We start from the raw sequence: 22,274 nt of genomic DNA, 5'->3' as shown, positions 1-22,274 counted from the left end.
TTCCCCACTGCCCTAAAATGCAACATTAAAGAGTAAGTGGGTCACGTGACATGCTCCGCTAAGACCGCTGTGACGTGGACGAGCACCGTCAGTGTAGCGGGGTCTGACAGGTAGCTTTCACGGACCAGCAGCTTGTCTTGCCCGGCTCAGACATCCGACAAGGGTCGGTGCAAGTCGGAGCCCAGGAGAAGCTCCGGGTGGGAAGACGAGAAGAGACGGAGTGGAGGGTGGTGGTGTGGGGGGGGGGGGGGGGAAGAGATGTGACAAGGAAGGTAGATGAGTTATTGCTTTTGTTTTCCTTTTTTTTGGACTCGGGACATGCTTTTACTGTGAACTGGGAGCTCTATTTATTTCTTCCTGAACCTGTTTTTCTGACTGAGCTGCTACTGCTTAGGAGCTTGCGGAGCACCGGGCAGCATCAGCGGGGCTCCTCCGCCTCTGTGGCCGCTTCTCTCCATCCCTCCAGCGGATCGGCTCTGGCTGAATGCTGTGGTGGTTCTCCCCCCCACACACCTCCCTGTGCAGTTTGTCATGAAACAGCGCCTCCGCCAAGAGGAATAAACTTGGGAGAAAACTGGGAAACAGTAAAGTGAAGCAAAAAGAGAGATATTTAGTGAGGCAAAAGGGGAGCGGCGTGTAACGGACACGGGGAGCAGAAAAAGGGAGGAGAGGAGGAGTCGCAGCTGAAAGGAAAAACCACAAACCTGCAGGTTTGTTCAGCCTGCGGGTGATGAGGAGCTGAGGGGACGCATCCAAGGTGTTCATAAGAAAGGAGGGGAGAACCGAAGCCGCCAGAAGAGGCGGTGATGGCGGGGTTAGGTAGCGGAGTTCAGGCTCTCCAGCAGCCGCGCGGAGCCCTGCCTGCAGCCGCAGGGGCAGCAGCACGAGGCGGATGAGGTACGCAGCCTTTGCACGTCTCATCACTTCTCCACATCCTCATTATTCATTTAGCCCTCTCCGCCTTCCTTTTCCCCTCCATTACATCCACCTTTCTCAGCTGCCTCATCAGTGACTCCATGAATCCATGCATGTGTTTTGCCCACCCAGACCTCACCTTCATCAGACACTTTCTGGAGCCACGGTGGCTTCCAGATGTGTCAGATGTTCAAGACAGGCAGGGGCCCTTAGGTAGGCGTGAAAGCAGGTGCAGGTGGGGGCGAATCCATAGGAAAACATGCTGGTAATGTTCATTTTATCCTTGTCCAGAAGAGAGGTTGACTTCTTCGTTGTGAGATATCTGTTGACAAACAGTCCATCGTGCAGACTGTATTCATTTACACACATTCCGTTTTGGGAAATCCCTCTTTAGAACTGCCAAGAGGCAAAGCCACAGTTTCCATTGATCCACATCAGTTAAGTCTCTTTTTATCCACTTTCTTGTGTAAAGCTGCCAAAGTTATTTGGCCTAGGATACTCTGCGTACTTAAAGGCATCTGGTTAATGTTGCACTGAAACAAGAACGAAGAAAGGGAAAACTGCAGCTAGGCTAACATTTTGAGTGTTCACCCTGCCCACTAGAATATGAAGCTTTAATAGGGTTTAATTTTTTAAAGCACTTTCATAATTTATTGCTGACCGACATCCTTGGGAAGACTTGATGTGAAGAGCGAGAACCGGTCCGTTTTAAGGAACTGAAGGAGAACATCCTGGCACAATCGAATACAATGGTGAGAGCTGCACTGAAAAAAAGAACATGTTGGATTTACTTAATTCAATAGTGGACATTGGTTGCACATAAATGTTTTGGTTTGGCAGCAACTTAAACAATTGAGTTCATTTAACACAAGTTATTCATGTTGAATAAACCTGTGTATTTTGTGTTGATACAAAGTGATTAAAATGTGTGTTTATCAAGTAATTTAAGCTCTTTGAACCATTTAATCCTTCACAATTTTATCACTTTACTTTGACACTCTTATATCATTTTATGCCAATACTATTTGGTTAATTAAATACAACATGTTTTTTTTATATTGCATGCAAGTATTATATTCTAATGGAAATTATACAATTTTATTATTTACTTTTCAAAACAAAATGTGTAATTTCAATTGCAGTGACAGGGAAAGAATTGAACTGTAATGACTGCAGTACAGTAATACTAATCAGTAACAAATAATGTAAAATTTTTTCAAATTTTATCAATATAATCACTGCAAACAAATGTTACCTTTCCTTTTGCAAAAGATTAAAGGAAACTATTTTGGAAGTGAACAATACAAACACTATGTTCAAAGCCTCTATTTTCAAGATTAAATGAATGGACAATTGTAACTAAACAATTCAATAACTATTGAACTAATTTAAAATGCAAAAAAATATTAGTTACAATTGCCATTCTCGTCAGAATTTATTGCAATGTCTAATAACTTTCTCCTAATCATTAGCATTACCAATATGTACACCAATTAATAAAAATAGAGTTGCATGTCAAACTGTTTATTGAAGAGCCACAAGATTAAGAAAAACACAATGATTTTCAGATATCCCAAGTCACTTTATTGTGAAATTACTGTTCAACCGCATTGTTAGAGGTATTCACAACTATTCACGGCAACTGAATTAAAATAACATAAAATGTCTATAAGATCTTCAGACCCCAAATACAAAATTACAATATAAAATAAAAATCTTTTTTTTGTCTCCGAGAATTTAAAATGTGGAGAAAAAAATCTGATTCACTAAAAATAAGTGCCACTTATACAATTAACAGAAATTATTTCAAAACTGTTGCACTTCCTTCAGTCTGGCCATGAATTTACCATGTGCATAAGAACTGTATTAAAATCTAATGGAATATCACTGTGGGAATTGGAACAGTGGCTGAACCTGACTTTACCTACACAAGGTGTAAGTTTCGTTAATTATACAGTAGCTTAAAAATGAACAAATATAACCTTCCCATCTTACCCACATGAAGGGCATGTACACCAAGAAAAACAATCCCTTCAATACCCATGTCTGATTGACATTCTTGGAAGGACTTTTGAAAAGTCTTTAGTCCATGTGAATTAAACATCTGGTTTAAAATGGCCCTGATGACACTACTTGGACTGTACACAGTTCCCCATCCTTTAATCTGTAAAAGACAAATAGAAACTGAAGAATGCTGCCAATCAGAACATGTAATGGAGAGGAACAGGGAAAAACTGGCTTTATCCATATGGCAGTTGAGGAGTAAACACTTGCTTAAGAAGAAGTATGAACAGATGACACTTCATTTTGTTGTGGGATGTCGATTGTTCACATGGAAATTCAACCTCCAAATTGCAGGAGAGCAAGTCTGAACTTTAAATGTCCTTTCTCACATGTACAACAGCGAGCTCACCTTACTGCAGTAGTTTTATCTTTAAGCTTTGGGCTTTCCTTGAGAGTTTAGTCACATCCAGCTCCATCACAACTTTTTGAATCACTTCGAAAGTGTAGCGAAGCTGTGATGGATACCTCATGTTCAAGGAGTAAAAAAGTCCAAACAGCAAGGCTGTTGCAACGGCCACATTGTCCAGACCTTGAAGAACCACCACACTCTCGATGATGATGCCAACATTAGAAGTATCTCTTTTGATGTCGATTCCCACTGTCGTTTTCTCAATGTCACTCAGTGCAATGGCCTCAGTCATGTCCTGGTTAAAGACAAAAGAGTTTGAAACTTTAGAAAAAAAAAGATGTTTTGTTTTGAATGCAGTCAATCTAATGTTATAGTCTATTTAAACCCATGTAATCAGCAAAACAGATTACTGCAGCAAAAGAATGCCCTTCTATGATGCATTGATGGTCAATTTTTGAAAGAGAGAGAGAGAGAAAGGGAGAAAGAAACAGAAAGAGAACAAAAGAGAGAGAGAAAGACAGAAAGAAAGAGTTCCTGGATGATTTTTATCATTAACATGGACCTATTTCATAGCTGTATACCAGTCTTAACCCTGGGAATCCACTGAACACAAATGCATTGTGAAAGCAGAGCAGCCCAAGCTTTACGCCCGGCACGTTGTTTGACCTGTAGAGTTTCAGAGCGGTCTGTTGCGGTCATGAGGATTATGTGATCATGCATCATAGTTGCTGGAGCCCTACTTAAAATGCTTTATAAAACTGCTTCAAAGTGAACAATAAACCAACAAAATAAAAAACCTGGAACAGTTTGTACGCGTTTCAAATGCTGCTCTTTATAGTGGTGATGTGTGGTGTCAAGCGGTGCTTCCACATTCAGTGGATCCCCAAGGTGGTTCTGCAGGTGAGGGTCAGTGCAGTGTAGGAAGATGCAGGAATTTTCCTATTTTCACTATAATCACAAATTTGAAGCGGTTTCACACTGGTGTAACCCCTAATATAAGAAAAACAACATTTTTTCACCTGACTGTACTATTTTCTTAAATCTCAGCACTGGAACCACTTTCCCATAAAGAGGACAATGGACCTAAACAGTCCAAGCAAGTATTTCCAGAGTTAACTGGATTCACTTTTATATGCAGCAAAGCCACAATCTGCTCACAAAACACTCACCATGTACTCCTGCACCAAGAGATCGGGATTCTCATCTAGATAGATGCAGAGTCCTTTGATGAAGGACTCCCTTCCGGCATCAATGTCCTCCTTAAGACATACAAAGAGAATAGAGATATTTGATTTAAAAAAATCTGAACTCAAATTATCAGTGGCATGGAAGAAAGTCATCAAGGACAAAACTTTTAAAAAGTCAGTATGTGACACAAACATCTACAAAACAACATTAAAACTACCAATTTGCATCTGACCGTTATGTACTGAATTTTATGTCATTTCAAAAAATTATATTAAAAAAAGGTACATTAGTCCATTTGTCATATTTTTATCATGCACAGTGTGTGCATGATAAAAATGACTGGGATAGATTTAGTAGAATAAGAACTCCCAGACAAAGGAAGATCAGCCAAGCTGAGTTAATGCAATGCATGTACACGTAATGGTTAAACAATTTAAAAGTTCTTACTGTCATCATGGCAGCTATATCTTTCAGCTTTCTGCCCTGCTTCCCTGACCGCTTTGCAAACACTCTCAGCAGACCATCAGACAGAATGTCCAGCTGCGACAGAAACCTTGATTGGAGTGGCATGGTTGTGATGCGTTTAAACTCTGCATTGATCTGAAAAAGACATGTAAATATTGTTTTTTCACAAACAGCACACCCAACAGATTTTAGAAGACATTTTGAGCATCAAAACTACACCTGCCCACCATAAGCTCTACTACTGAATACTTGGAAACACATGAGCATTACTTTTACATATTAACAATATAGCTAAGAGGCAACTAGTCATTGCATCATTTTTAAATGACCTCCATTGGATCAAAAAGAGCTGGCCATCTCTCTTGCACATCACAGATCATGGGGGCATCACAAACTAGTAATCCCTTTCAGACACAAGATCCTCACAAGAACAAAGATGGCAACTAAATGTGCATTTTCCTGACTGATGACGATTAGTTTTAATAACATGGCATCTATTCAAATGAATTAACAATGCATTCCATGTTCTAAAACTGCATGGACAACCTACATGAACACATGGAATCCGAATGTTATTCCCATAGTGTGTATGTTTGACTCGATAGTGCTTCAGAATTTGGGACCTACTTGGAAAAACTGAAGGGCAGGTCTTGCATTGCCACATTCACTCTGTCACTGGAACACTTAACACCATTCACTGTAAAAGCAGAAACAAACAAGAATTAAAGATAGAACTGGAGATCTTAGAAAAACAATTCAAGCACCTATTGAAAAAACAAACATGCTTTTCTTATACTTCTCTCTAAAGCTTTGCATCCAGAGTGCAGGAACACACACTGCTTGTTCAGCCTTGGGTCCACATCAAGGTAAAGCCATGTTACACACGAAATGGAAACTGAGTCGCTCACATCGGGATTACAATAAATACACAGTGCAGCATTGCTAACTTTTTCTTGTGCGTCACTGATATGAAAGATAATACCTGACATCATGATAAACCATCTAGCATCCAGCTTAGAGTTACATTGTCATATTGTTTGTCCATCCCACAGGTTGACTTATTCTTGCAAAAAGCATTTGTATACTTGGTTGCAATTAAGTAAAAATTGTCACAGAAAAAACAATAAGTAATATTAAAAGGTTACATAAATGTTGGTTACACTGACAGTTAATATATCAAATTATGCTGGAGTGATGGAATGTACTGGAGCCTACTGAACACTTTTATAATATTTTGAGCTATCTGATCCCATACATCACTGGGGCAAACTATCCAAAATGCTCAGAAATGCAAAATAAGTACATTAAAGTAGATCACACCAACTAAACTTATTACATTAATTACCTGCCTGATAATTTATGCAAGTAAAAGTTTAACCTATAGCAGAGATTCTGTATTATATGCATTAATGAGGTGGCCGGTCTACACGCGCTGGGCGATTTATGAAAATATGCAATGCAAAATAATGACCACAATTACACAGGCAAATAAAGCATCGTGTTCTCACCACAAAAACTTGAGCCCACGTTCACGTCAGCTGACTCCAGACTTGATTTTGTCGGTCAATCTACAAAAAAACAAAACAAAAACAAAAAAATCTAGACACTGCAAAACTGCATTTCAATAACATTCATTAAGTGTACATCGACCGGGAAGTGGAGGTGGCTAACATAACATTAGCAAAGTCTGCTTGATGGTCAAATAGCCTTAACACTACAGTGCTGCGAACTCACAATGTAACAATCTTTCAAATTCAAACAGAAGACCAAAGGAGCGCCGCAGTACGCCAAAAGGAGCGTTAATGGCACCGCGCCAAAACATAAAATATCAAACGAAACTGTAAACGGCACGAGAAAATAAGCTCATGGCAGCAAACAGGACTCCCAAAACATTATTCTACGCTTGACTGACAGTTCTACAACATTTAAGAAGAAAATCCAGACTTACCGACTAACGTAGAGCTGATCCGTACCGTGATGAACTGCTGGAGCTGCTTGCCAACTTTTAACAACAATGCAAAGTGCGTCGACGAGATCGCGTGTGGTATCGCGATAATTAACGTCACAACATTATTGACTCGCTTTATCCCAACATGATCTGAATAAGTTCATGTACCCAATCTGCATATCATGTAGTTTCTACTCTAAACAGTCAAGTTTAAGTGTAAAACATGAAGCACTTGTGTTAAATACACCCAAAATGCTTAAATAAATCCATGATGTGGTCAGGCTCCTTTTTTCAGTGTGGCAGCACAATTTGAAGAAGTGGATATCAGTCACTCTGAGTGGAAGAAAATCACTATCATATGTTTACTGGAGCTACAATGGCTCACAGCTGCCAACGCTTTATTTCCCATAGGTCTCTTGTATTTTTTGAGACAGTTTTAAGAGGACACCCAACCCTTTAATACAACCCTGTTAAAGGACCATTTCCTCCACATTTAGCAGTGGACCTATGTTTTCTGCCTTTGTGCATAAAAGTGCATCTTATGTTTTGGAAGCTACATTCGTGCACTGATTGTTTGCACACTTTTGCAACATGACTTTAATAAATAGATTATTATTTGTTCTTGTTAGATAGGACCCAAATCTAAGTGTGAAGGGTAAAATAAATATACATCAGAGCTTCCAGTGTCATTTATCTGCTCTGAGAGAAGGCAACCCTCTCCTCATGCCTGCAGTCAACATTTCCAAAAGGCTGACTGGCTTTTGGATAACCCTCAAATCATTATCTTTTTCTCTAGTCCTCAAGCGGCTGTTTTTTCCTTTTTTTTCATGGGAAAACTGAACTTTGCACACTGTCACTTATTAAAATGGACTGCCCCTTTTTATTTTTTGTATGTATGTTACTTGTGAGCATAAAGACTTAAAAGAATTGTTTCAAGTGCAGCAAATCTTTTTATCATCTGCTGCCGGTGAGCTGCGTTTTCCTTAAATGTCCACCAAAAGATCTGATGGTACACAAGTACACATAAAACATGAAGTCATCTGTTTGAGCTGTATATAGATTATTAATAGCTTTTTTTTAAATGAATATATATATATATATACACACACATATATATTTATTGTTTTCTCACAATTTTAAAACTGTGAAGCAGGTGAATTCGGGTTATTTCCTGTGTTCAGTCGGAACACTTTACCTGTAAGGACTAACTAACCTTCACTCACTTATTATATTACCAGCTATGAAAACTTATTGTATTTATTTCTTATTATTTATTACTATAAAACATATGAATGGATTTAAGAGTGTTGTAACTGTTTCATTTTGTTTAACTGACTGAAAAAAAAAAATAGGTGGTCATATTTAACAAGATATTCAATCAACACCAATTTTATAATGATATTTTTTTTAATCAGTAGATCATACACAGTCACTGTATGCAAAACTGCTTACTAGACAAAGTTTTTTTCCAGAATTGTTTTTTGCAAGATCCAGGATTCTGGGCAGAGTCCAGACAAGTCCAGTTAATGGATCTATGTTCTTCTTTTAATCCTTATCTTCTGTTTGCTTTCACATTTTGAATAACTGACCAGAAACCAATATATGCAGATGAAGATAGTCGGCTGTTTCTGTCCAAACATGCAGCCTGGATGATGATTAACTTTGCAGTTGCAAATGAATTCAGAAACAGTGAAATAAGTCTCTGATTCCAGAATAACACTGCAATATGTAGTCTTTACTAAATCTGAGTCACACTACTACAACCTGATTCATTTAATACAGGGGGGTCCAGCTCCAGTCCTCTAGAGCCTCAATCCTGCAGGTTTTCCATATATATCCCTGTTCCAACACACCAGACTTGAACTAATTAGTCTTTGTGCAGAACTTGGCTGCCAATGGAAGCTAGGTGTATTGGAACTGGGATATATTGAAAGTCTGCAGGACAGCAGCCCTCAAGGACCAACCAGAGATAATAAATCTGTCTTAAATCATCACTAACTGAATAAGATTTTTATATGAAGTCACAACTTTAACTGTTGTTACAGTACTTTTTTTGGAACTAAAATGTTGTGGAAAAAAAGTCTGTCAATGACGAGGAGTCTGGTTCTGACTAACTAAGCTTAAGTTCTTAAGTTCATCATGACCTATTCAGAAAGCCCACAAAGCCATAATCAGAAATGAATATACGCTAGGACTATGAAATATATGAAAATCTAAGTCCGAACATAAAATTTCCACGACAATGTAAATTAAATATGTCTTTAGGCATGTAGGTACCTTAAGGAAATTCCACGTTTTCTATTTTTATTTTCGAATAGTTATACTCTTCTTCTGTTCTAGCAACTAGTTTTAATCCATAGCAATTAATTAAGTGTAATCTGCAACCATTTGAAATGATATTGGATAAGGGAGTCAGGGACTTCCAGTTGGATAAAAGTAGAGCAAACATAGCTGTAATTATTGTTATATGTTTGGAGTTTATATAAATAAAATGATTTGCTTGGCAAAGTTTAGCTAAACTAAAGTTCAAAAATGGTTAGTTGGTATAAAAGACAAACTGCAAACTAAACTTTTTATGTAAACAAATCAAGAACTGAATAATATATGATAGAAACTTGAAGGTCAGGAACTATTTTATAAATTTAAGTTAATAAATGGTCCAGTGGTTTTGTTAAGTTCATAAAAGTGATGGAAAACAACTAAAACATTAGATTCAAGCTCAATAAAGCACTGAAGTTAACAAAGTAGTTTGTTTCCATAAAATTCTAATATTGCAGATCTGTTGTCCACATAACTTCCTACTGTTTCTCTGTTAAACGGGTAAAATAAACGACGTGAAGCAACATCAGGCCATTTGCATTCAGTTGGAGTTGCCAGATTCCATGAAATCTTTGCCAAATATATAACCAAAACAAATGTAAATCAACTACAAATCTATCTGTAGGGACTGACGATCAAACAAATAAATACACAAATAAGTAAATGAACAAATAAAATATAAGAGAAAATGGAACACGAAAGGAATAAAATGAATATCAAATAAAGGTCAAACACAGCAGCAAAACAGCCCTAACGTTAGAAAGTTACAGGGAATAAATATTAATATCTGTATGGACAACTAATCCAACACTGGGTTTGCTTTCAGGAACACAATGAAGTCATGCAGTTTAGAAGGAATAGTCATGAGGTTAAAATATAAACATGTAACAACACGGTTATGTCTGTGTCTTCGTTCTACAGTCCCTGAAAAAAGATTTCACTACTAACTTTCACCAAAACAGATATAAAACAGATGGCAAAGTCCAATGTTTAACCTTGGATTGTTTCCTTCTGTTGTGAAGGTCTCAAGCTGAAGTATAAAAAGATAAAACTGCAGGAAAATCTGGAACTACAGCACATGCTGCCGGCCAGGTCAATGGAAAGAAGGCACACGGTGTGAGAGAGGAGCTGTGCTTTGGCAGAAACAGCTGAACATTCTTGTGTCAGACAGCTGCTGTATTACGGCTTTAAAGAACTGCAAAGATACTTTATTTAATCGGTGTTTAGATAAAAGTATGCAAGCTTATCGAAGGTGTCTGATCGAAAACTAGTGGCCTATTTTAACTACCTTTTATGACGCATTCCACTTTGGGGTTCAGAAACTGGAATGAGGAATAACTCCTAATCACTCAACTCTCTCTCCAAGGCAGCCAGCAAGAGCAGATGCCAGGAAGCAGCGGAACAACAATACCTCAGTTTGACTTGTTTGCTTAGTGAACGTAAAGACTTTAAAGAAAATAACAAAAAAAAAAAACAGATGGTACAGTGGAATCAATTTAAAGGGAGGAAGGAATGTGATTGAAAAGAGAAGGGATTAAAATGAAACCTCAGCATTTAGGACAGAAGTGTAGACTCAGTAATGACTTCCACTCTTTGTCTGCTCTGAATCAAGCTCAAGACTGAATTCCCATGATGATTCTTTTTCCCTCAAAGAGAACAGCAAACTTCTGTGAAGCCACGGAGGCAGTGAAACTAGTTCAGTGCACTTTTTGCCAATAGGAAAGCATACGAGAGCAGCAGGAAGAAATGAGATGTAAAAACACGTCCTGTTTTCAAACTGGCAGGTTCAGTTCAGTTTTGGGTCACTAGCAGTGAAGACTAAAACCATGGCAGTGTCTTCTGAAGATGAAACAAAAGATTGGGTGCAGTTTTGCTTGAAGTTGGCCTTATTTCTGAATAGAACCAGCTTCACCACACTGTCATTGTAATGGAAAAACCTAGTTCTTGTTTCCTTCTGATGGGTTTCGAACATTATTGTTCTCTTTCTCAGAATACTAAAAACGTTAGCCGGTGCAGTCATAAAACGCAAACACAACATCCAACTGATGTCGATGATAGTCATCAGCTTGTGAACTGTTGTTTTGTATCACTTTAAGGTTGCTTTCACAGTCGCTGCAGGGCGAAACCACATCAAATCAGGAGTTAATGAAAACGAGGAGTGTTTTAGATAAAAGGTATTAACTACAGTTTTTATAGTGGAGTCAGAGTGTGTAAGAACTCTCAGCTCAAGAAGTTAACATGCAGTGTGCCCTGATGTTTTAATGATTTATTCATTCTTTCCTCTTAAGACTGATTCAGAAATAATCTCAAAAGCATAAATCCATTAGAGCTGACACAGTCAGGCTATTTAACAGTAGAAACAATAAGCTAGTTGAAAATCATTAATCATTTTTGTGTTTATAAGTAAAAACAAGAAAAATAAGCTTCTTTTAAAATAATCAGGATATGTCCTTTGTTTTATTGTGAATATAACTGAAATTTAATATTTTGGGGTTTATGCACATCGTTGGATTAATTAAGGTGTTTAGATTGTGGGTTTTTTTGTTTTTTCTTCACTTTTACTATATGAACTAAAACATCAAAATAATTGGGAAAGCATTGAAAAAATAAGACATTATGTTGACCTAAGGGAGCAGAAATCCCGTCTTGAAGAAAATCAGCAGTGATTTCACTTCTGAATCCACAGCTGAACTATCCTGATTGGAGGCTAAAAGCCCTTCTGCTTGGCAATGCTTGCAGGCATTAGCACAGCGTACCACATTCTTAGTCTAGACTGGCTTATCAGAACAGACTTCTGAAAACAATTCACCAAATTACTGGCACAAAATTAGATTTCAGGAAAATGCTTCCACCTCAGTTTCTTAGCTCATGGCTTAGCAATGCAAACATTCATAATAACGTATTTATTCACTGGGGTGGGAAAAGAGAATCGAAATATCAAATATCGGAATATTTTGCTGCACAATTTTAAAAAAGTTTTTTTTTTTTTTTGTTAAACATTTTTTTTCAAATAAATACAAATAATCCATTATAAAAAATTTTGATTCAGACAAAAGAAGCGGACTCAGTACGCCAACTAACGCAGGTCTCGCGCCATTACGAGCAAACCAAAGACAGGAAGCAAACTACAAAAAAAATCCCACTTCCTGCGTTTGACGTAGCATTGCATTGTGGGTAAATACACAGTGATAGTAGTTTTCTTCACGCGTGTCTTGTTCTCTCTTGTGCTAAATGCTAGTGCAGCGCCCCCTTTGGTGAGAATGGGGATATATTACTCTTTTGGTTTGGCTCATTTGACCAAATTGCAACATATACGCAATCTCGGTCCGCATGATTACATCCCCCTACAACTGATACGAGTCACCAATCGGACCAAGTCCAGCGGACTTTCCTGATGTGAATGCACCCGTAAACCAGCACAGGGATCTGCAGTTCAGAGGAGATTTTATTCATCTCGACCATGAACAATATTTTGTTCAATCATGTTTCGGTTTAGTTCATTTCTCTCTCTTTTGGGGTTGGGGGGACAACTTCTCCCGCCTTTTGACAATACTCTTTTGTTTGGCACAGATGAGGCTTGCAAGAGCTCTGAGCTGCTTTCCGAACCAGTCATGTAGTACAGCCGAAAAGTCAGGCTTCGGACATAATCAGCAGAGGTGGTAACTCTTGGTCCAGAAAGTAAAAGTCCGGTCCGGCAGCTGTTCCAACCAGTCACCAAATGAGCTGAATTTAATGAGCAAAGTTTATTTTCCAGGTAAACGAGAATGTTAGTGAAAACGCCTGTTCTAAATGTACAGGTAGATCCAAAAACATGGCAGGACTTTTACTTTCTGGACCAGGACTTGCCACCTCTGATAATCGGTGACGTCACTCCACGCTTTGAGGAAGTACTTCCTAAATTACTCAGCACATGTTCTGAAGACTCGCTGTGGTGCGTCACATATCTAAACAATGTATTAAAGTTATCGTGTGAATGTTTCTATAGAAAACTGAAAACACTGATTTAATGGAAAGAAAAACTGAATGCGTGCTAATTATCCACTTTCCTACACAGAAGAAATTATGCAGTTAAAGAGAGAGCTTGTGCTTCTTGAAAGTTGTTCGGAGAATACATCCTGCAAAGGAAGTGACCCTACTTCACCCACAGCAACAATGGTTTCATTGTGCTGTTGAGCAATGTTTCCTCACATCGACATGAACCTTTAGCTTTTGTGTCTTTGATGAAGGCCAAGTTTGTGTAACACTACCTCAGCATTAAAATAAATCATACATGTCTTGGTTGAATGAAGATTGCTGCTCCTAGGCAGCGTTATTAGACGAAACGGGAGACTCTGCCAGCCACGTAATCAGTCAGGCCTGTTTCAATAAAGCAGAATTTAACCTCTATCTTCGGTGAGCAGCCGCTCTAAATGGCTCACAAATGGGGGCTGTATTTTTTTTTCCTCTGGAAATTGTGTCCTTATCTCAGAATTCAGTGTTTTCCTGAATGACTGTCATATTCTCACCAGCAAAGCCTGTTTTGAATGTATTACACGCACATCGTTGAGGCTCGTAAGGCAAAAAGGAAACCCGAAAGAAAGGTGTGCGAACCCTTACCTTGTAATCTGATGTGGCTACAGTCATCACTGATGAAGGTTTAATATGTTATCACGATGCCACTTCCCCAGCCTTCTGTCTGATTATTGACCGCTGCAGAATCGCTGGGGCTTTAATTTGTGCTAGTGTAACTAATTGGCCTGCACAGAAGTGACATTGATGGGAGGCAAGAAAATGACTTAATGAGGAGAGGCATTGCCAGATTAAGTAGTACTGCTATGAAGTATAAATGGGTGCCTGATGTCCCACTGAAATGTGCATTTGTGTTGAAAACAACAAAACAAAGCTGTTTGTGGTCGTCTGCATGTGAGTGAGTGAGTGAGTGGGTGGATGTTGGTGTGTGTGGGCATCTATTTCTTCCTTGCTCCCTTGTGTGCTTTTGCATGTATGCTTATGTGTGCTTCTGTGTGTGCACTCTTCATCAGAGCTTGTGTAACTAGATGTTCATTTAGTTGACAGCAGAAATCTTTCAAGCGCTGGATGTGCTTTGATGTAAAGTATGTTAACCTTTAAAACAAAGCTGGCCCTGGCCTCTCTCATTCTCCTGTAATTGCTTGCACTGGGTAAGCACACTCGCCTGAAAAGGTTATCGTGTTCCCTGTCAGTTGTCATGATGAATGAGCAAACATAGCAGGAAATAAAATTAGAAGTTTAGAAAATCTTCCTAATGCTGAAGCCAGTGCATATTTTTTGGGGGGGGCAAAATAATGCTCTGTTGTTCAACATCTGCAAATTATTAGAAAATGGGCAAACACTCAGCAAAGGCAGTGCAGGCAGTCAGTAATTTAACACGCTCAGAGAGGAGGGAAGGATTAGTCTGCTACATTAGTATTCACCAGAGTCTAGTTTCTGCTGGCATTTTATGTTTCCCCCTACTTATGTGTGTGTGTGTGTGTGCATGTGTATGTAAATTAGCATGCAAAGCAATGATGATGTATGTATCTGGTGTGAATATAATTTGATTTGGAAAGTTTCTCTCTTCATATTCAATAAGCTTTAGAAAAAACGGTTTAATTTTTTTTAAAATAAGCTTTGTTAAATATTTGTACCAGTCCGATGCATCTGGTCAGTTTTTGCTTTAGTAAATTAAAAAATTAAATTTACTTGCACCAAATGTCATATCACTCATCTGCTGAATGAGGTTGACTTTCTGACATTTAAATAGTGATGATAACTTAATATTATGAGTAAGAATCCAGACAATTATATGGACCGCATGAGGGTTGCACCATATAACATGCAATAAACAGTGACACTGTTGAATACTGCAATGTTAATGTGACTTATGACATAGAAACATATGCAATATATAGTTCTACCTCATGTGGAAGGATACATTGCACTTCTGCTTCTTTGTTTGATAGTTAATTCTGTGAAATAGACAACAGCAGAAGTCCATCCAATATGTACCAGTTAGGGCTGGTGATAAATGAGATTTTAATCTCAATTACAATATGAGTTTTCAACAATCATAAAAATAAAAGTGTGTGATTATTTTTCTCTTTGCAGTTTCCTCTCCTGCAGTCTTCTGCTGCTAATTGAGCATCACTGTGCTGTAAACTCCTCCCACAGCCGCTTTGGTTTTATTCAGACACTGTTGCCAACTTGATGAGTTTCTCACTAAATCTGGCGACTTTTTTTGTTAAAAGCGACAAATCTAGCAGCTTTTACTGGAGTTATTAGAGACTTTTCTGGTGTTTTGGCGACTGACTTGAAGGCACATATTATTCTGCAGTTACTGTAAGGAAGGAGCAGCGGGAGCCTCTCCCGTCCTAAAGCACTCCCAGGCGGCCAGTCTCAGTCGGCTCCGGCGTTACCATAGCGATGCCTTCATCAGCTGGTTCAAATCAGCTGTCTTTTAACAGGTGAATGAGAAAAATGCGCTTTAGCTTGACAGCAGTTGTTTGGCATGAAACGTTCATGGAGGCCAACATAAAATAGTTCCTATATAGGCGGTAAAGGGGGATTAAATAGTCGAGATCTCAATTTCAATCAAAAAAATCGTGATAATAATTTTTGCCATAATCGAGCAGCCCTAGTACCAGTAAGTGATTTTTTTCGGTATATTGTGTGGCATGAATTTGCATCATATTGTTTATCTTAGCAGCAGGGGTGTCCAAGTCCACTCTTTGAATCCACAATACTGCAACATTTAGATGCATTCCTTTTCCAAATCACCTGAATCCCATGGCTGAAATCTCTCCTCTGCATGTCACTCCGCTCTGCAGAAGCCTGGCAATGAAGGGATGCATCTATGAGTTGAAGGATGGTCAAGCTCAAACGGACTTGGGAAGCCCTGATATATAGGATAAGACAACTTTATCTCCTTTGCATCCTTATACATTCACACAGACATTTACAACCATCCACTCATAGCTTTACATTGCTAACGTTCTACATTTCCACACCCCATTTTACATTGACTGTAAAATAAAGGGAACCGCCAGCAGACTGACAGAGGAAACACGGGAATAAATGAGTGCAGTCCAAAAGTACAGAGTAAGCTGAAACTCATAGACTGAAACTGAACTCGAAACCTTCCCAAACTGTCACAGTAGCTGCCAAAGAAAATGCTCCACTATGTAAGTAAGGAAGTGTGTTTTCTGTAAAAATGATCAAGAACCAGTTGATATTATGTGCAGACAGTTGGTGAATACCGAGATGAAAAATTTGACTAATTTATTTCACCTGAAAGATAATTGTCCCAGTGAATATGCATAAAGCATGAGAGCAGTGCAGTCGTTGCAGTCTGCGCAACAAACAGAAAAGCATCTCATCATTTGTAGCTGCTACCTCATATGAAAAAATTAAGCAAAAAGGGATTACAACATCTCATAGCAGCTGACATGAGTGAGTCAATATATTAAGTACTATTGCAATATTTTTGGCTATGTTGCTCAGCCCCAGCTAAACATTTTACTTTGCTTGTCTTGGTGGACCTCTCTCTCTGCTGGTGTGTTTACTTTTCACACTGTCACCTGCATATGTGCATGTGTCTATGTTTATACTGATTGTGAGAATGCTAGCCCATGAGAACAGCTGGAACACAGTGAACCCACTAAAACAATTTTTTTTTTATTTATTAGTAAGGGTAAGTAATAGACCAGGGGACATTACACCAAACTGTTGTGGAACAGCTCAGCCTCCACCAGCAGCTCTCCAAATGAGCCAGTTGGCCCCATTTTTATCTCCTCTGCTGCTGATTGGGCTAAACCCTTTTCCACCTAGCAGGTATTCCCCATAGCATAAAACATTACATTTCAAAAAACTACCAAAGGTATTTTGTAAACATGTACAAATTGCCTACACAAACAATGATATAACTACACATAAGCTAAACCGAAAACCATTCCTATGACCTAAAACACAAGTGCCATTAGCCAAAGCCACACCCATCTGTCTCATGACCTCTCCTGGAATCTTTAAGCAATGTTCAGAACCCTGGGGAATCCTTTCCCTGTACACACCAGCCAAGTAAGCTGGAAGGCCAATTTACCATTAAGCACATTCTGCACATTTACACTCAATATCTGCCATTAAACATTACTAATTTTTTTTTTTCTGTCACAGGCACCTGAAAGAGAAATCACATGTATCATAAAGGCCAAGAAACAAACATTTGTGTATGACTCTGCATATTTACAGCACAAAATGTGAATGAAAGTGCAAATGTTCCTGAACAAAGAAACCATACAAATATTTACTGTGAATTTTTCTTACTTTTTCTTTTCTTACTTTAAAACATTTTATTTAACGGGCAACTGCTTCGTCACACTGATGATCAAAAAAGCCCGGATGATCCCAACAAGACAGTTGGCAGCATGGATGAGCTGAAGGTGAATGACGAGGAATAGGTGCCATCGCCAGAGGCTGGCTCGGGGTTCAGCACCATTGCTTGCTGGACCCTGAAAACTCATTTAGACAGAAGCATTCCTCTCTCACTGGTGTTGTGCCACAGGGAACTCATGACACTTGCTTGCCTGTGTGGTTCAGAGCAGTGTTAGCTGGCACCACATTGAGCTAACCAGCAATTTATACTTTCGCCCCAGGCATTAAGCTGAATAATGACATGCAAAAGGAGCCACCCTGCCTTGCACCAGATTGCCAGCTAAATAGTTTCAACCCATAACTTTGTGAAGCAGTTGCAATTTTTGCCTGTTTAAAATGTGAGATGAGTCCTAAATGAAAGAAGGGATGTTCCTTTTTTCTGTCATTACATCAGACAATAGTTGTCAGTTGTGTTTTTTTGAGAAATTGCAGGCTATTCTGTCTCCCAGAAGCGAGACACACTTGGTGGTGCGTTTAAATCCCACTTCTCAGACAAACTGTGCTCCCAGTTGTTTTTACAGTAACACAAATGTGCACACCATTTTCTTTTTTTGAATTCTCTTCCTTTAAAGAAACCACAGGCCCTGCTGTCTCCTCCATTCCTGTCCAGTTAAAGATATAACAGTGCTGTCATGTTGACTAAGTCTCCCTTTATAAACAGTTAAGTCAATATACCAAATGAGACTTTACCATATTAGGCAATGTGTCCTCTTATAGCTTTAATAGGGACTTTTACATCAAGACTAAATTGATTTAGAATTGCTGTATATCTAAACAACCCACACATAGGATGATTACGAATTAAGCTTAGCTCTCTGCACAATTCAAACCCAACCACATCTTCAACTTAGATAATTGACATGCGGCTCAGTGCCAATGAGTAGGAAGGCTTTTTGGAATGCCTCCCAGACTATTTTCTCACTTTCTTTTTTTTCTCTTTTCAGATTGGAGGGAGCAGACATAGAGGACATCACCCTTATCATAACCTGAAGGAAACGAGACCTAGAGCATGACCCTCTGTTTGTCTACAGTGCCAAAGAAGAGCCAAGGAAAAGCCTCCCTGGCCAGAGAGATTCTGCCTTCTTAGCTCTACCAGGAGCTCTTTTGATGCTACTCAAAGCCACACTGTGGGGCTCAAATGTTCCCTTGACTTCACCAGGAGGCTCACTCCAACCCATCTGCCAGCTCAGATAACCCTCTGATTGTTGGCAACCACATGTTTGAGGTGACTGCATGTGACTGTCGCTGCCTTCCATTCTCGTGCAGCAGCCGCCCATTGCGACTCTTGCGATCTGCATCATGCAGTGGAGACGGCGGCACTGTTGTCCCATCAAGATGACCTGGGCCATCAAACGTTCCCTCTTTCGGACCCATGTAGCCGGTCTGTTCTCTCTGGCACTGCTTTTCACCTTCTTTTTATTTTTTAGTCACCAGGACTGGCTGCCAGGACGCAGTGGGCCCCGCGAAAACCCCCTGGCCTACACCGTCAGGGGTTTCCGTAATCCCAAGGGAGAGGCCAACCAGAGCAGCGCCCTGAGGAGCCTGTGGAGAGAGGCAGCGTATATAGCACCAAAGCCTCTGCTTAATCTTAGCTTTCAGCAGGCAGAAGGAGCGGTGGGAGAGGCAGGAGGAGGGGGAGGCGGAGCCAGGATAGGTGTAATGGGGCTTGGGGACTCTATGAGCACTAATAACAGTTTACAAAAGGAGATGGGTGTAGGGGGGAAACTCAGTGCTCAGCCCTACCGCTACATCCTTAACGAGCCCTTCAAGTGTAGGGATAGCAGTCCTTTCCTCATTCTCCTTATTGCTGCAGAACCCAGACAAGCCGATGCTCGCAATGCAATTCGCCAGACATGGGGAAATGAGAGTGTAGCAATGGGATTGGGCTTTGTTCGACTCTTTCTGCTTGGGACAGGGAAGAGCTCAGATGCCTTCCTTCAAGGAAACATAGAGGAAGAGAGCAGCCTTTACCATGATATCATCCAACAGGATTATCAGGACACTTACTACAACCTGACCATCAAAACCCTCATGGGCATGAACTGGGTAGCTACGTATTGTCCACATGTCTCCTATGTGATGAAGACAGATAGTGACATGTTTGTCAACACAGAGTATCTCATCCAGAAGCTGCTGAAGCCCGAGCTGCCACCCAAGCAAAGGTATTTCACTGGCTACCTGATGAGGGGCTACGCACCAAACCGAAACAAGGACAGCAAATGGTACATGCCACCGGAAGTTTATCCAAGCGAGCGCTACCCAATATTCTGCTCAGGCACAGGGTACGTGTTCTCAGGGGACATGGCCGATCTGATCTACCAGGCATCACTTAGCATTCGCAGGCTGCACCTGGAGGATGTTTATGTGGGGATTTGCCTGGCGAAACTTCGCATCGACCCGGTACCTCCCCCTAATGAGTTCCTCTTCAACCATTGGCGTGTTTCTTACTCCAGTTGTAAGTACAGCCACCTGATCACATCCCATCAGTTCCACCCCAATGAACTCATCAAGTACTGGAACCACTTACAGAGCAACAAGCACAATGCCTGTATTAATGTGACCAAGGAGAAGAGCAGCAGATACAGACACAGAAAGTTCCATGGAGAGAGGACGTCATGATGGATCCTGTAACTGCAACCCACCTTAAAAACTAAAGGGAAAAAAAAGAAAGAGAAACTAAAGGGATGATTGGTGCTCGGGGACTGTCGGTGGAGGAGATTTTGAAATCGGCACTATATATTATCTGGGGAAAAGCACATTGTTTTTGGTATTGTGTAGAGTTGATAAGCCAAACTATTTTTTTAATTTAAAAAAAGGTATTGTAAACCTGTTGAGCTATTTCTAAAAGGGGGCTTGGGGGATATGACTGTATGGTGTGGAGCATGCACAAAAACAGCTGCAGCTCAGGGGTGGTGTCAGTGATAATTCAGGTGCCAACTTAAAGGTGGTAATTCTCATTCTCAAGGGTAGTGCAGTATGTTACACTCTACAGATATTTCAAAAAAGTAAAAAAAAAAAAAAAACAAAAAAAAAAACAATAAAAAAAAACACACTTGTGTTTACACAGACAAAGGGAAATGTACATGTATTATGTTAAGAAAAAAAATACACTACCTAAATATGAATGAATGATATGAATCTCTGACGTTGACCAGTCATGCTGCCGTGTTTCTCAGTGGTTACAGACCTATCAAAGAAAACTCCTCTAAAACATTGTTTTTCTGTCATATACTCTATTTTGTTTTTGAAGAATCTTCTTGAAAGCACCGAGAATCACATCAGAGATGACTCAGATTGTATTTTCTAAAGCTTTACATTGAGTATGACCACACTCGAGTAATTGTGCAATGAATCAATAAAAAAAAATTAAATATACTGAATTGATTTTGTTTGAAGCTGTCTTTATATTCTCTGAGATCCTTCAATCACTCATGCTTTATCCATTAGAGCAACTCATTGTTATGATAATGCATGTCACTGGCAGCGAATAAAGGGCTATGATATGATCATTAGTTTACTGACTTTCAGCAGCTTTGTTTTCTGAGGTATTTATATGGGTATTTATGCTAGAAAGCATGAAATATGCTTGATTTAAATTATTGAAAATGTGAATTATCTAAATAATCCATCACAGAGCTTCAGAACTTGTATCCATAATCATTTATCATGCAGCATTAGCAGCACAGACAGATTTTAGAATCAGCTAGTTGCAGAAGAAAGTCAATCTCAGCAATGGAGGTGCTGATTAAGAGCTCATCATTTATTTAGAGAAGATTGCAGCAAACACAGATGCTACTGAGAGGAGTGTCGGATTATCTGCCAGGTTCATTGGTGTGTCGGTAACAGAACTAGTTAGCTGTTACAACTTTCATCTTGCCAATATTTTCTGCTGTCGTAGTGTTGAAAAAGTTGGATGATTATTTAAACTATGGTGTACTGCAAGCAGAACATATGAAACTACCTTTATGGTTCTAGATCCTTTACTACTCAACCATAAACTGTGTAAGTAACCGAAACAAGTGTGCATGTTTAAGTAAAACAACAGACAGAGAGCTGTAGGAAAAGTATTATTTAGAGGGCAGAATTTATCCTCAAGGTAATTACTGAGCACCTCTCTGCAATTTAAAGGTGCAAGATTATAACTAACAGCCAAGGTTCTATACTGTAATTTTGTAAAAGAGTTTGAGGCTCTGGTGGCTGATAATCAACTAGTGGAAAGAGATGTGAGGGTAGGCAGTTTGAGGGGAAGCCATGCAGAAAAGACTCCATGTGGCAATGAAGACCTTCAGCCTTAATATGAGTTACATGATTCTTCTATGACATTAACTTTTGCTAGCCTGACGTCCTGGAGTTGAGAGACAGATGGTGACAAGCTGTGCCAAAATGGTCATTTTGAAAACCTTACCTGAATGTTACTAAAACATTTCTAACTTTTCTTTTTCAACATTTATCAGAATTGACCTTTGCAAAGAAAATGTTCCCATATTATACTTTGATTTCATACATGTTGAGAGCTGCAGCGGCTGCATCAATCCAAAGCCTTATTCATATTCACCCTGAATGTTTCTGCTGCGATGGACTGGTGAGCTGTCCAGGGTGCAC

At 39.5% G+C, this 22,274-nt stretch overlaps 1 protein-coding gene across 1 annotated transcript; it reads left to right on the top strand.

Moving 5' to 3' along the window:
- Positions 1-273: 273 nt before the first annotated feature.
- Positions 274-20,994, top strand: b3galt2 (UDP-Gal:betaGlcNAc beta 1,3-galactosyltransferase, polypeptide 2). Its single transcript, XM_079244544.1, has 2 exons — positions 274-897; positions 18,617-20,994. The coding sequence occupies exon 2, from the start codon at positions 18,972-18,974 to the stop codon at positions 20,289-20,291; it is 1,320 nt and encodes a 439-aa protein (XP_079100670.1). The 5' UTR covers positions 274-897; positions 18,617-18,971; the 3' UTR covers positions 20,292-20,994.
- Positions 20,995-22,274: the final 1,280 nt, after the last annotated feature.

Source organism: Telmatherina bonti (genome assembly GCF_933228915.1).
Source record: "Telmatherina bonti genome assembly, chromosome: 8".
NCBI lineage: Eukaryota > Metazoa > Chordata > Actinopteri > Atheriniformes > Telmatherinidae > Telmatherina > Telmatherina bonti.
Note: the sequence above shows the minus strand (reverse complement) of the source record. Positions and strands in the feature narration are given on the sequence as shown.

Excerpts from the sequence above, each read along its gene's own strand:
- b3galt2 (XM_079244544.1), top strand. The coding sequence starts at position 18,972 with ATGCAGTGGAGACGGCGGCACTGTTGTCCCATCAAGATGACCTGGGCC.